Source organism: Salvia hispanica, chromosome 2, assembly GCF_029641045.1.
Source record: "Salvia hispanica isolate PSC_SH4W2 chromosome 2, Shi_PSC_v1, whole genome shotgun sequence".
Classification (NCBI taxonomy): domain Eukaryota; kingdom Viridiplantae; phylum Streptophyta; class Magnoliopsida; order Lamiales; family Lamiaceae; genus Salvia; species Salvia hispanica.
In genome coordinates, this window is record NC_142693.1 from 22,468,279 (window position 1) to 22,482,510 (window position 14,232).

The 14,232-nt window shown below is 38.3% G+C and overlaps 3 protein-coding genes across 5 annotated transcripts; 1 reads left to right on the forward strand and 2 right to left on the reverse strand.

The window, feature by feature from the left end:
* Positions 1-288: 288 nt before the first annotated feature.
* Positions 289-3,255, reverse strand: LOC125209119 (Pentatricopeptide repeat (PPR) superfamily protein). 3 transcript variants are annotated; one of them, XM_048108736.2, is made up of 2 exons: positions 3,057-3,255; positions 289-2,727 (listed from the first exon to the last, which is right to left on the reverse strand). In XM_048108736.2, exon 2 carries the CDS (start codon positions 2,720-2,722, stop codon positions 464-466), a length of 2,259 nt encoding a protein of 752 aa, XP_047964693.1. In that variant the 5' UTR covers positions 2,723-2,727; positions 3,057-3,255; the 3' UTR covers positions 289-463. The 3 variants fall into 3 exon arrangements, with proteins under 3 accessions (XP_047964693.1, XP_047964687.1, XP_088921904.1); XM_048108730.2 differs by having other exon boundaries at positions 289-2,735; XM_089065778.1 differs by having other exon boundaries at positions 289-2,541; positions 3,057-3,253.
* A 268-nt stretch (positions 3,256-3,523) lies between these two features.
* On the reverse strand, positions 3,524-7,697 carry LOC125212573 (phosphoglycolate phosphatase 1A, chloroplastic-like). Its single transcript, XM_048112781.2, has 11 exons — positions 7,379-7,697; positions 6,606-6,673; positions 6,372-6,464; positions 6,219-6,290; positions 5,975-6,046; positions 5,500-5,559; positions 5,353-5,405; positions 5,138-5,235; positions 4,710-4,809; positions 3,954-4,057; positions 3,524-3,857 (listed from the first exon to the last, which is right to left on the reverse strand). The coding sequence occupies exons 1-11, from the start codon at positions 7,653-7,655 to the stop codon at positions 3,751-3,753; spliced, it is 1,104 nt and encodes a 367-aa protein (XP_047968738.1). The 5' UTR covers positions 7,656-7,697; the 3' UTR covers positions 3,524-3,750.
* A 185-nt stretch (positions 7,698-7,882) lies between these two features.
* On the forward strand, positions 7,883-12,651 carry LOC125212582 (uncharacterized). The gene is made up of 2 exons (XM_048112792.2): positions 7,883-8,685; positions 12,029-12,651. The coding sequence occupies exons 1-2, from the start codon at positions 8,198-8,200 to the stop codon at positions 12,297-12,299; spliced, it is 759 nt and encodes a 252-aa protein (XP_047968749.1). The 5' UTR covers positions 7,883-8,197; the 3' UTR covers positions 12,300-12,651.
* Positions 12,652-14,232: the final 1,581 nt, after the last annotated feature.

Consider the following 14,232-nt stretch of genomic DNA (forward strand, 5'->3'; position numbering starts at 1 on the left):
GTCAATTTCTAATAAATCCTGCAACTTTTGAAAATGATCAATTATATCCTAACTTTATCATTTTCTAATTTGTCCCATAATCTCATGAAATTATATACAATGTGGCAGACGGAAAATACATACTACGTGGAATTAATGACGTTATTTACATCTAGTTAGCCACATCACTTTTACACGTACACATTGCGTCAATAAATTCATATACCCACCAAAATATCACCATGAGACAATTAGGAAAAATAACAGATTAAAGTAATGATATAATTGGCAATTTGTTAAAGTCGTAGATTTAACCAAGTAGTATGATTTTTTCGGCAAATTGCCCTTTATAAAATTCAAGAATATGTGAACATATAGAGTTGGCTTAAATAATTTTCTAGTAATCTTAGCACTGATTATGCATAAATGATGCATTCACTTAAACTTACGAACTCTGAAACATTAGTTGTTCAAAATACTTGAATCACAAACCAATCCATTTCTTGAAGGCCAACGCAGCTTCTCTCTTCTTCAACTGTGATTCTGTCTGAAATTTGGGCGCCTTGCCCTTATGCAGAGTTTTATGGTACTTCAAAAACAAGGTGCGGTACTTGTACTTGTCCACGAACATCCCGCCCTCCTCCATCATCTCAACAACTTCGTTTGCTCGGATGAAAAACCCGCCTCTCACAAATGTGTAAAGCACCGCATCCAACAGCTCCACATCAAACTTCATCCCACTAGAAAAGGCGAAAGACTTCATCTCGCCCCACAGTTCAGCCACCTCGATGTATTTGCCCCCGATTGCAGCATATCCAGTGACCATAGAATGGAAAGTCTGCGCATTGGGAGGAAGCTCCAGACTTCTCATCTTCTTCAGAGCCTTCTCCGCGTCTTGCATTAGCCGTTTCTTGCAGAAAAAGTGAATTACACTGTTCCAGTCATGGACTCCAGAATCCGCTGTCTGACCTTCCTGTATTTCCTGCAATAGCTTTGACATTATATGAGCATCGTCTCCCTCTGCGCAGCGCTTGGATAGCAAGTCAAAGTCCTGTTCAACGACTCTAGGTATTTTAGCCTCTTTCATTTCCTTGAACAGATCAAGGGCCCCTGCTGTGTCCTTCTCAACCACCCGGGATTGAATCAGCGACTGGTAAGAACTCGCATCCAGCTGAACACCAGCCCTACGGGCGTCTCTGATCAATGATTTCATCTCAGCAATCTGGTTTTCCTTATGATATGCTTTCAGGAGGAAATTATACACTGACGAGGTACATCTGATGCCAGCCAAGCGCATTTCATCCAGAAGGTCATGTGCCTTGTCCAACCAACCGAGGGAAATACAAGAGTTGATGACATGAACGAGAACCGAGTTATCGGCAGACATAGGGGAATCTTCTTTCTCCGCCTGTATCAAGAACTCGACCAAATCCTTTGTGTTTCCAGCCTCCAAGAACGCTTTAACTAGTTTCACATAAGTCATCTCAGTTGGCCTAAGAATGCCTCTCTTGGTTGTGACCAGCTCAACTTGCCCCTGCAAGTTCACAACCGAGGTGTTGAGTAATTCTCTTGCCTCGGCTTCAAGGCTTAGAAACTTTTTGTCACGACAAAAGTCTTCATAGCACGAGAAACACCTTTGAGGTGTTGCTGGATTCTCGTGTATTTGATGTGGTGAAGCAGTGCCTAATTTATCAGTCTCCAACCGCAAAGTAGCCACACCGAGAGAATTCTGAGCTTTCTTCGCCTTACGAAGCATTTCAAGAACCATCCGAGAGGCAGAATCTAGATCGCCAAATTTCAAGTGACACGAGAGAAGACAGTTGTAGAACTGCCGGAGCTGAACACCAGTTATATTGTCAACTTCTTCAACATGTCTCCTGAGCTTTTTCAGCTCGTCCCTCCGGCCATTTCTTTCATAAATATGGGCCATGATGATCGACGAAGTTGCATCAGTTTTCATATTAATCCGGGGGATCATATCAAGGAGCTGCTCTCCTTTCCTAGTGATGCCATACCGAAGGCACCCCACCAGAGCTATGTTAAGAGCAGTTGCATTAGGCTTCATAGAAATCAAAGGCTCGTTGCACTTCTTCCGTGGATCAACCCTCCCGTCATGGAACTTGTAACCTATTTCAAGAACCAATTCGGCCGCAAGGAACGCTCCAGACGGACTGCTGGCCATATAAGCTATAATAGCAGACCAAGCTGCCACAGGAGGGAAGTTCTCCATCTCGATTAGTCTCCTCAAAAGAGTCGAGGAAGGAATAGGCAGTCCACATTTAGCAAGGCCTAAAGAGAGGTAAATGAGGATCTCCCTATCGAACAACGTCTGCTTGTGTTCCTCAAAAGCTTTATCCACCAATCCATAGGCCTTTTGAAGCCACTCAATGTCTAGACTCTCTGTTAATCCCGCGATCAGCTTGCACAGAATGGATTTCCTAGCAAACCCTTCCATCCGCATATGCTTCTCGTGCAAATCCCACGCATCATTGAGCCTACCCTCATTAGTTGCAGTCTCCAACTCCTCATGAAGTCTGCCTATGTCACGAGCCTGAACTAAAACTGTCGAGAAATTATGTGAAAAAACATCCACCCCATGTCGAAGCATCAAGGCACCATTTTGGTCATGTAAGTAGGGAAAACGCTTGGTGCCAACGCAGGGGCATTTAGAAACTCTACCAAGATAATTATGTAGAATGTAATTCGATGTTGCTCGACTTATCACTCTTCTTACATGCAGCATTTCATCTGAAAATCTAACAGGACGCAAAAATCATCACCTTAAACTACTATCTACGCACAGGAACACAAGATTTAGCAATAAAAGTAATATACAAAAGCTCAATCATGCATCCTAGTCATCCAGTTTAACAAGCTTAACTTAATTGGAGCATTTTGTCGAACAGTTAGAATTCAAAACAGACACTTTCAGCACTAAATCAGTCAACAAAATCTCACAAGCTCGTCATAATCAATCAACTCAAAGTTTTCACCTTTAACACTAGTAACTGAGCCGTCTATCCTATTAACCAAAATCACAAGCTTAATTTCAATCAGACATTTTGTCGAAAACTTACTTTCGCGGCGGAGAAGAATACTCAGTCGGGAACAGATCCTCTGCGGTTTACAAAACCACAGCACACTCTGCTGTGGACAAAACCCAGGTAATTGGCTTTAAACGCACGAATATCATACGGGGCCTTTCATTTCCATTTTCATGTGCTATTTTAGTTTAGGAAAACTTTTGACTTTAATATTGAAAAACACTATCAAATTACTACTAAAAAAAACATATAAATTATAAGCATTTTTTATTGGTGATATAATATTCCTAAATAAAATTTGCTTAATTAAATGTTTTACATTTGATAACTATGACTAATTTTACAATTGTACGTTGGATTGATCACACGTTAATTTTATTGCTAGCAATTTGATTAGCTTGTTGGGCTTAGTCTTAAACTCAGGTGTTTAGAGTAATGGCTGAAAATTATAACCCAATAAGCTCGTACCCAATCAACCCGTAATCCAAGTAGGATTTAAATTAAAACAAAAGAAACATTATATCCTGTTATTGAGATAGAGAGAGATCACCACAACATATAATAAGCAGTAAACAAGGTTGGTTTCAAATGGCTTTTGTGCTGCGTTACATCATTACATGGTGAATTAGACATCTCTTTGCTCTTGTAATCCCCCACTTTTTATCTTCACCTAAATCCATACAACAGAGTGTAAATGCGTACAAACTCGACGGTTTCTGGCGTTGCATTACACAGCAGCAGCCTTGAGGGAAAGGAAATCTGAGATCTTGTTGGTGTAGAAATCCGGCTGTATCGTGTTGTCGGGGCTCTGAAGCATTGGCAGAGACGTCACGCCTGAAAAAGGACGAATAGCAAGAGACTCATTAGGTAACATTATCATTCCATAAGATGAGATAAAAACCACAAAATGGTGCCTGTTTCGTTCCTTACCTGATAGAACAAGAAGAGTCTTGCACCCTCCGTTTTGCCCGAAGAGTATATCAGTGTCTAGTCTGTCTCCAACCATACATATTTGGGACTTGGAGATGTTGAATCTGTTTCATTTTCATAACAAAAACACAACATCAGCTGCAGCATTCCTTTTCCTAGAAAAACAATGTTATGCACAGCTAGGAAGGCGTTGATTATGTGCTATGGCCATAACTATGGAATGGTAGCGTGACTATTTTCGCGCTGTGATTCTAGCTTCAAGTTTATCGGCATCAGTCCTTCTGCATATATGGTCTAGGGCTTATGGTCTCCCCCTTCTTTGTTAGGTCATATGGTCTTTTTGGACCATATGTTGTTGGGGGGGGGCTTGAGCATCCCTCGCCTTTAGCTCTCTCTAAGCTGTAGTAATGGCTCAGCCACTGAAGATATTGGTTTATATATTGTTCTATTCTATTTACAGGTTTTGGGGTCTCGCCTAATCATCCGTCCTAACGGGAATCTTTTAGGGAGATCTCGACCTTTGAAATATGCAAAAAAAAAATAAAAAGCTCGATCTTTCTATATTTTTTCAAAAATGACACTGGATCAAAGTTCCGGGTGTACTTGGCACGACCTTTCAACGTTTGAAAGGTCGTGGTTCCTTTTTGCGTAGTATTTCAAAGGAAAGAACATTTTTGCAAAACGTGGAAGCAAAGTAAAGAAAACACAACCCTATTGTATGCATATGATGCTAGCTAGTAGTATACGTAGGCTTACTCCTTGGCTAAGTAATCCATCATGAACGTTGAGGGCTTCCCGACAACATGTGGCTCACGTTGAGTCGATCCACGTACTGCACCTACCATCGAGCCACCACCTGATTGCAGAAAACAAGCTTTGCACTTCAGCATCCATCATATTCACACATTCCTTCTACACAAGTTCTAAATGACCACCTATACTCTTTTGAGTGTATTGATTCAATCCTCAAAGTAAACAATATGCTTGAATAATTCATGTTCACACAATAAAATTTTGAGAAAAAACATAGTCCAATCAAATGACTATCTCCACGCCCTTTTGAAAAGACAAGAAAGGAGAGAAAGAGTCTCAATGACCTTGTTGAGTTTGCTAGTTTTATGAATCTAGATGCAATGCATAATGGAGTAGCAATGGAACATAAACAGCAAGATCAATTAGGTCACCTGCCCATTCTTGAGCATCAGTGAGATGGGTGACCGCGTCACGGTTGGTGGCTATGAAAAGGCACCCAGGGTTTTCACGGACGCACAAAGTCGCATACCTTCATATAGAACAATCAAGACTTGTAAAGTTAGCTCGGTGATGCAGTTTTCAGGGAAAAAGCAAGAGATGGAATAATGGAGCCACTATGATCATTAACATTTTCAGGTAAACGTACTGGATTTTGTAATAGTTGAAGTAACGGTCAAATCCGACAACCACAGCTCCGACCTACACAGAGAGTTACAATGAATTAGTAGAAAATATTCAAATGAATCCTTTCTGCAACCATGATATCCATAATAGTAAAAGAATGAAGAGTTACGTCTTCGTCATGCTCCATCAAAAAACCCGGTTTCAGTTCAATCTTCTTGTCACCATCTTCCTGCAAAACACAAAATGTTAAATGTTTAGCTTCAGAAACTACTCATGTAATCCATTAATGAATATTCACCAAAAGATCAATTCAGCACCATATAGAGTTCATAAATCGTGTGTTTTACCTCAGCCTTTCAATCCTAGAGCTAAAGATGAGATGGCCCAATGAGATATACCTCAGTTGATTAGTGCTTTAAATCAGAAGCTTTAGATCAGCTAATAAGAACATTATTGATAGAGCACTCTCATAAACAGTTCGATTCATTCATTATCAATATCTTTAATAAAGCCTCAACATTGCCAGGTATAAAAAGAAAATTATACTAGATCAGAGGTTTGTATACACTGGTTTAAGACATTCCTATGAAAAATTTACACGCATTCAATCTTGAAACGCACTTCATATAAAACTCATCACGTACCGGTCCACCAATGTACTGAAACCCTGCCAAATCAAGCTCCTTTAAAATGCCTTCCTCGCCAACAACATAAACCTATACATGGGCAATAATGAGAATCAATTTTCTGTTGTTCGTCAATTCAAACGTATCAGCAGCTTAGCAAAGCCCTATAAAACCACTTTCCATCTTTGTGAAGGATGAAACTGATCTCAGAGGTGTAATTAAGCGGTTTCTTGAAAGTGATTTCCTAATACATGGTAAGTACCTTTTTATCTTTGGGGAAATCAATTGACTTCAGGTAAGCAGCAGCTGCGAAAGATGATGCAAATATTTCTTCCTGAAAGATTTCCAACCTGTTAGAATCCTTAACTATTTTCCGTGGTTACAATTATACATATCAAAATGAGAATGCATTTACCTCGCTGACATTAAGGCCGAGCGTCTCAAACTTTTTGCCATATTGTTTTCTGGATTTTGTGGAGTTGTTGGTGACAAAAACCAACCTTTTTCCCTACACAAGGAAGCAATCGGATCCAACCATTAGCATTCTCAAGGAGGAGAAAATCACGAACAAGACTAGCTCCACATCTTTCAAAGGAAGGAAAATATGCCATACAAATTATTGATTCTTCAAGAAATGACAATGTGCTACCTTTGAACGAAGCATGTCAAGTGTCTCTGGGACGCCATCTATTAGCTTGTCTCCTTTCCATATGACACCTGAAAAAATCCAACGTAGGGATTCATATGCACATTATAACACAAGTGAAATTCCAAAAACTTTATTAGAACACTAGTAAAGAAAGATGTCAATGCATCTTAGAGTTACATTCAACTCCCAATTTTCTTGGGGGTAATTGTAATATTCTTAAAGATGTCACAGTGAACTCGAATCTAAGCATCATATGTTAACCACTCTATGACCTCTATGACTAGTCCAACACACCCGCACATTTAACTCTCAAGTTCCTATATCATCACCTCTTAAGACCGAGTGTACCCTTCCAATGATTGTTATCAGTTCACCAGAACAAAAAAAATATTAGTATGTCCGAACACGCTTAAATGATTTGAATGCATATTTCGTGCAACCAAAATATGTGTAACTGTGTAATAGCTACTACACGAAGTTTTTCATGTAAGGTTTCAAGTAACAAATGCAATTATTTCCATATTTTTACGATCATTTATCAAGACAAAATCTTGTCATAAATCCCTTCTGAACAAAGTTGCATTAGTACTATCATAATTCTTTAGTAACACATTATAAGAAAACTAATTATTCACACGCATTCTATATAAACAAGTTCTAGGCTTCAATTTTCAATTCATTCAAGCATTTCACCGAACGTGTAACTGGCAATTAACAATAACATCACCGCATTCACCAAAACATAACACATAAAAAAAATCACTTCCACTCACCATCGCAGTCGAAAATGAAAGTCTCGACAGAGTCGATGAGCTGATCGGGGTCCTTGAGCTGCTCGGCAGCGGCCACAATCCTCGAAGAAGCAGAAGAATCCATTGTTTTTGCCGAATTCTTCTTGCTGCATTCAGCGATGCGTCTGAGAGGATTGAAGAGAGACGGGTTGGAGAGGAAAGGGATTCTCTTGTTGAATCTCAATCTGCTGTGGGGATTCAGGAAGTGAGTGGAGGAAGATGAACAGACTGCAGCTGCTGATAGTTTGATTGTCAGCATTTCTATGGCTGTTTTTTTTTCTTATTTTCTTTATTATTTTTCCCTCTGAATTTGAGTTAGTTGGGCTTCTTATAGTTAGTTACTGGATGAGGTGGAAAATATGAGTGGATGATTGTCCTTCACAAATTTGTGATTCTTGAATTTTTGGACTTTTTTCATGAATATTTGGTAGATTTTCTTATAATTATGCATACATATAAAACTCAAAATCATGTAAAAACAGATTATTTCGTTGTTGTAGCATCCTTCTCTTTCGCCATTGCAACTGCTTAAAATATGAACGGAAATTCAAATAAATTCAAGCAAGAAAATAAAAAGAAATAGCTTTGTCAAATTGTACGCAGTGCATCACTTGTTGTACATCCTTGGAGGTCTATAAAACCCTACAAACAGCTCCGCAAGCGTAAATTTCACTGAGAGAGAGATACGCGATTCCCAAATTCTCTCCGTCTCCAATCCTCTACACCTCCCCAGTCGCCGCCGTGAGCTGTCCGAGCCACCACCGCCACGAAGCCAAGCTTTCCACACGCACGGCCGCCGAAATGCCGGACCCCTCGCCGTCGTCCTCCGCCGGCCCAATTCGCATCGACGGAGCCGAACAGGACGCCGCCCTTTCAAAATCGGAGTTCCTGACCCGATCCGAACTCATCAATCGGCGTTACCGGAGAGCGAAGCAGCTCGAGGGGATTTACCGCGACCATTATTGGGCGTTGATGGAAGAGCTGAAATTGAAGTACAGGGAATACTATTGGGAGTATGGGAAAAGCCCCTTCGTTGAAGATGAGGAGAATGAGAGGATCAATTCGAGCCGCGCTGATGGCGCGCCCGGACTGGCTGCGGATAATGGAAATGGAAATGGCAATTTGGGGGTTAATGGTGGGAATGGGAATACGATTGGGAATGCAACCGGTAGGTGTGGTATGAACGGCTGCAAGGCAAAGGCGATGGCGTTAACAATGTTTTGTCATATGCATATACTGTCTGATTCCAAGCAGAAGCTGTACAAGGCTTGCGTTTTCGCTATAAAGAGGTTTGCTTCTTTTCTGTTTTAATTTGTTTTGTTTATAGAGAAAATTGTAGAGAATGATAAATATTTATGCTCGTTAGTTTGCTTTAGGGCAGCTTTGGGAGTGTTGGACAAGAAATTAGATTATGCATTGGATTGGATTAGTAATTAGGCTTTGTAGGATGGCTGAATCACTTTATGTAGGCATGATAGTGTAGTACTGCATATACTAGTTGCTAAACTATAGCTACTATAATATATGGTACTCTATGTAATTGCCCTGTGCTGGGTGCACTTAATTTATTTGGATTTGTATGTTGCTGTAATCCTACTATACTGCGTGTAATGTGTGTTGTTTTTACTGCTTGGAAAAACTTGTTGGGGATCATTGTTCATCTTCCTTGATGCCTGTTACTTGTTAACTGATTAATCTCTATTTGGGATTTATGTGATGGAAAAACTTGCAGGTTGTTTTGTTTAATGAGTGGTGGTGTTTTGGTTGTTAACCTTTACTTAGTTTTTAAGGAAAGGGGAAAACAACTGGAGTATGCCTGATGGCAGTAATGATATTTTGAAAATTTGTTTGGTCAGTGGATGTGCTTGTCTCAGTTTTTAGATATCGGGTCTGGTACAGTTGTACCCCATGGAATCTTGATAGAAGTGTGACCTTAACTAAGGTACAGAGTGCGTTTCTGTAAAGGGATTTTCCTTTTTGAATGATAAGAACTTAAAGGGAATTACAATTAGAAAAAATAAAAATAACAAATATCGTTGTGCATCTAAAGAACTATTCTATATGAATTTTGTACAATTTTGACTGTTGATTGTGAAGTTATGTACTAATGTAAGAAATTCTCCAGGAATAGATATTTGAATACAAAAATTTCTAAGCGGTTGTTGAAGTTGTCAAACGGTAGATCCTAAGATGTGCGTGTGTGGTTATGTGCAATTGCAGTATGATATCCGCTGTTTCTGAAGTAGATGCTACACCTATTTCTGTAGAATGTGGAGGTGTTCCAGAGTGGTAATTATAATGTTTTATTTGCAAACAAGATATCGTTGCTTTCCAAGTTCTCAATATATTTTCACAATATCACATGGTGTACTGTATGGCTAACTTTCTGTGACACTACTTGAACTAGCTCAAATACTACACATGAGACTCTTTAATTTATTCTCTTGTACAAATGGAATGACAATGTTGGACAGACAGAACCATCTTATTTTTTACATCAGTGTGTGGAACCAGTAGCACTGTAGCAGTGAAACTAGGAAGTGCCGCCAAGTAATTACTATGCTTAACGAGTAGGAGCTGTTGACACAGATACACACCTAAATTTGTGTTTTATCGTTACCTTGATGCTTAAAGGAAGAAATATAACCCACAAATGAGACAATGGTCTATGAGGCTTGTATAATCTGGGAAGTGATATACCCTTACTGCATTCTCATGACTTTTGTATAGATGCTCATAAATTTAGGATACCCGGATGCTACTCCACCAAGCATGGGTAGTTTGTGATGGTCAACCATAGATTACAAACTCATTTCATGAAAAAATTACTTGAAGTTTGATGTATAATAAACTTTGATAAGTTTGATATGCTGACCAAGTATAAAAACCTGTTTTTCATAATATACTATAACTTCACAGCTTCACTAAACAGGAATCAAGGTGCACCCCTTGTCCTAAAATTTTAATGTATTATACCTTAAAACTTCCATTTCACATTTAACAATGATGCAGCACCACTAGTATTTAATTACTTAGGAACTTTCATTTTTCCTACTCCACTGAAATTGACCTCTAAGCAGAGGTGGTGATAAATGTACCAAAATATGCTATCCAGTTGCACTTGAGGGTTCATTTTCTTTTAAAATGGTTAAGGATAATTTTTTATTATTTGTTCAGAAATCTTATCAAGATGATCACGATTCCAAGCTATTCGAATAGGCCCTTTAATGTGAGCCTTTATTGTTATTAGGAAAATTGCATGCTCATGCAGAAAAGGGATAGGAGATAATTGATTTGTAGACCACTATATTTCCATTCTGTGAAACACTGAAACGTATCTTTGTAAACTTTTGTTGCTGCTAAAAAGATGGGTGTTAGTCGTATGCGTTTACAGATAAAAGTTTTTCTTTGATGGATTCTGTGTTTCATGCATTTATCTTTTCCTTCTGTTTTAGATCATGAAGGAATATCTATATGTTTTTTAAACATCACCTATAAAGAAATATCTATATATTCTATTACATCGTGTAAGAGGACGTTTCCTTCCTGAAAAGGACGCTCATCCATTGGCTACCAAGAGTTTTAATTATAAGCTTTTAATTGTCTGGCTAAGCAGGAGATAGCTATAGCATCTCAAAATGCACTAGTACACTTTTATGTAGACTTTATCATGGATAGAAAAATGAGAGGATTCGTATAATACTTATTCTGATGCAAGGGGTCTTCTCTAGTATAGGTCCTTTTCTTTTATGTGCACTCCTTTACAACCTGCATTAAAAGACTAATAGCTTTCGGTTCATCAGGTATAAAGTGCAGATAATTCAGTAACAACAATAAGGCTGTATCATTCCTGATGTAATTATGCAACTGCATTTGGAATGCTTCTTTTTACTTTTCTTTGCAGTTTCAACTGTTACTATGATTTTTACCTTTGTTCTCAAATTGGCATCTGAAGATGGTTGAGACCAGCCCATGCTTAGGAGAATATTCTTGTTAATTTTTCTTTCGCTTTCACATGTACCGATGCCATTTATTAATTTGGTGTGTTTTAATCAACTCATTTTGGACAATTGTGGTATTCTGTTTTATTTTATTTTATTTTTTCTCAACCATGCATGTGTCTTGTAACATATCTTATCTCCGCTGTGTTGTCGATCTTTGATTGGAAGAATTTCCTTTTCAGACCTGTCATATTCAATAAATAGTAACATATAGAAAACATCATCTGATTCTGTTGGCTATTATTCTTTAGCATCAGACAATATCTTTCAAGTAAAAAAATTTGTGCATGGTTAATTTCCTGGTAGATGTCTCCTTTGCTGATAAGTTTTTCTTGTTTATTCGCTATTGCTGGTATTCTATTTTATTTTATATTTTCTCAACCATACATATGTGTTGTAACATATCTTCTATGTGCTGTGTTGTCTATCTTTGATTGGAAGAATTTCCTTTTCAGACCTGTCATATTCAAAAATAGGAACATATATGAAACATCATCAGATTCTGCTGGCAATCATTCTTTAGCATCAGAATATCTCTTTCCAGTAACAAAATATTTGTACATGGTTAATTTCCTGTTAGATGTCTCCTTTGCTGATAATTTTTTCATTTATTCGTGATTGCCGGTATCAGTTCAACTACAGGACCTATACTATGTGGAAAACCAATACTCAGATCAACAGTCCCTTCTTATTGCTCTGTCCATTTCCAGAAGGCTGAAAAGTATATGGTGCGCCTTCTCAAGAAGTCGGGCCTCAACATCGCCTCGACGAGTAAGCTTGCTCCCAAGCTCCATGTCCTCGTAGCTGACTGGATCCGGAGAATCCAACAGAAAAGGAGAGCTGCAGAGGCTAGAGCATGTCTGGAGAATGCAGAGATCATTGAGGAGGATCACAAGCCTTGATTCCTATAAATTCATTGATTTCTTGATCAAGTTGATGAATCTGCAAATTCTAGCTCTAGATTTGAAGTTAGTGAATAGTCTTATGGCTGAGAACTATTGAGTCAATCTTGATTGTTGTGTAGCTTGAGAGGTTTGGCTTTGTTAGGTTGAAAATTCTTGTCTATAGTAGAGGAAAAAGGCTTGCTTGTTCAATGAAACAATAGAGAGTCGCCGACGCCCTACGCTGCCGGAACCATCATAACGTGAGAAATAAACGCTGCACGCCGGTGGGATTGATGGGCTATGTGCATACAATTAAAACAATAATCTTTGATGAATGCCAAATGAATTAATGTGGTTGATGATCTTGAAAGCGAATTTCAGTGATGAGGTGTTCCAATAGATTCCATTAATTATTGCACTCTGATCTTCACATCTAAAAGCATGATAAGATTGTGCCAACTGATAAAGTATGTGGAATAGTTGTTGCCAAAAAAGTGTCCACTTTTATTCTTTTTTTTTCGTTTCAATGTACACTATCTTTTTACCCTAAAGGATAAAATACATGCTTCGGATTTTTCTCATTAAAGATATTCCAATCTTTTGTGAAAAAGAAAAAGAAAACCAAACATACAAGAACTTTTTCAACGCATATTGATGATATTTTTTCTCTTTTGATTTTTTATAAAAAAAATAAAATTGGTGGATAATTAGAAAGTGTGGATGTAGTTCAAAATGATCCTTCGATTTCAACCTAAGTATTACTCATTGACACAACCACATAGTGTTGTGGACAAGGAAGAATATCTTTTTCTTTTTTCTTTTTTTTTTAAACTTTTGTGGTACTTCCTTTTTTGTTTATTTGTTGTGCGGAGCACTATGTATACGTTGGGAATAATTTAAGAGCATTCACAATGGCCGTCATGTCATAACTCCTAATTATATCATCTTTTCCCTCTTTTTACCTTTCCTGTTCTATGCCACAATTCCCACAATGAAGTCCCCCTTCCCACGTTTCTTACATTAATTTGCACTATTAATTGTTTTAGTTATAAATTACAAATACACGTAGGCAATATATAACACTAAACATCTTTCATTTTGAGAAGGTATCTTTACCTCTTCTTAGAACAAAAGGTAAAAAGTTAGTTTTTTTTGTCTTCTTAATTTACCTTCTTCTCTTGGAGTCCATTACTTTTTAAGAAGATATAATTACCTTTTTGAGAAGGTAAATGAGAAATATACCTCCTCAACTTACCCTTCCCCCTTGGAGTTGCTCTTAGTGAGTACGCACACATGAGGTTGTGCAGTCGCTCCTAATTTGGGGTCATGACCGACGTATATATGACTGTCAAACGGTCGATATGTTGGAGACTCATAGTAAGACTGATGCTATCAAGAGCCGAGGAAACGCTATCTAAAGACGGGTTGGGGGTTGGGTGGAGCACTTCCTGAGGAAGTACCCTTCCTCTTCACCGTTATACTCCCGTCGGACGACCTTGAGTGCTGGGCGATAACCGGAAGTTATCGGGCTCCACCTCCGCCTAGTTGAGGTAAAAAAATCCCACCCACCCCTGAACCCGATGAGGATTCCCCCTCCCCCCCACAACGGGACCACCCTCACCATCCCCACCGCCATCGCCGTCCGCCCATAGTGGCAGTGGCGTATCCAGGATTTTGGATTCGGGGGTACGAAAAAATATCTGAACAATCTTTTTCATTGTCTTAAATACAAATGTCTTGTATAGACGCGAATATAATGACTAAACAAGAAATTATATAGTCAGAAATAAATTTTTTGGACATAAAATATTTGAGTAAAGTTTTAATCACTTTTTATAAGATAACAATACTAGTATTTAGAAGTGAACCTTGTGAAAATAAATAATTTAAGCAAACTATCTATTATTTTAGAAAATAAAAAATATAGATATTTTATTAGTTATAAATGTTT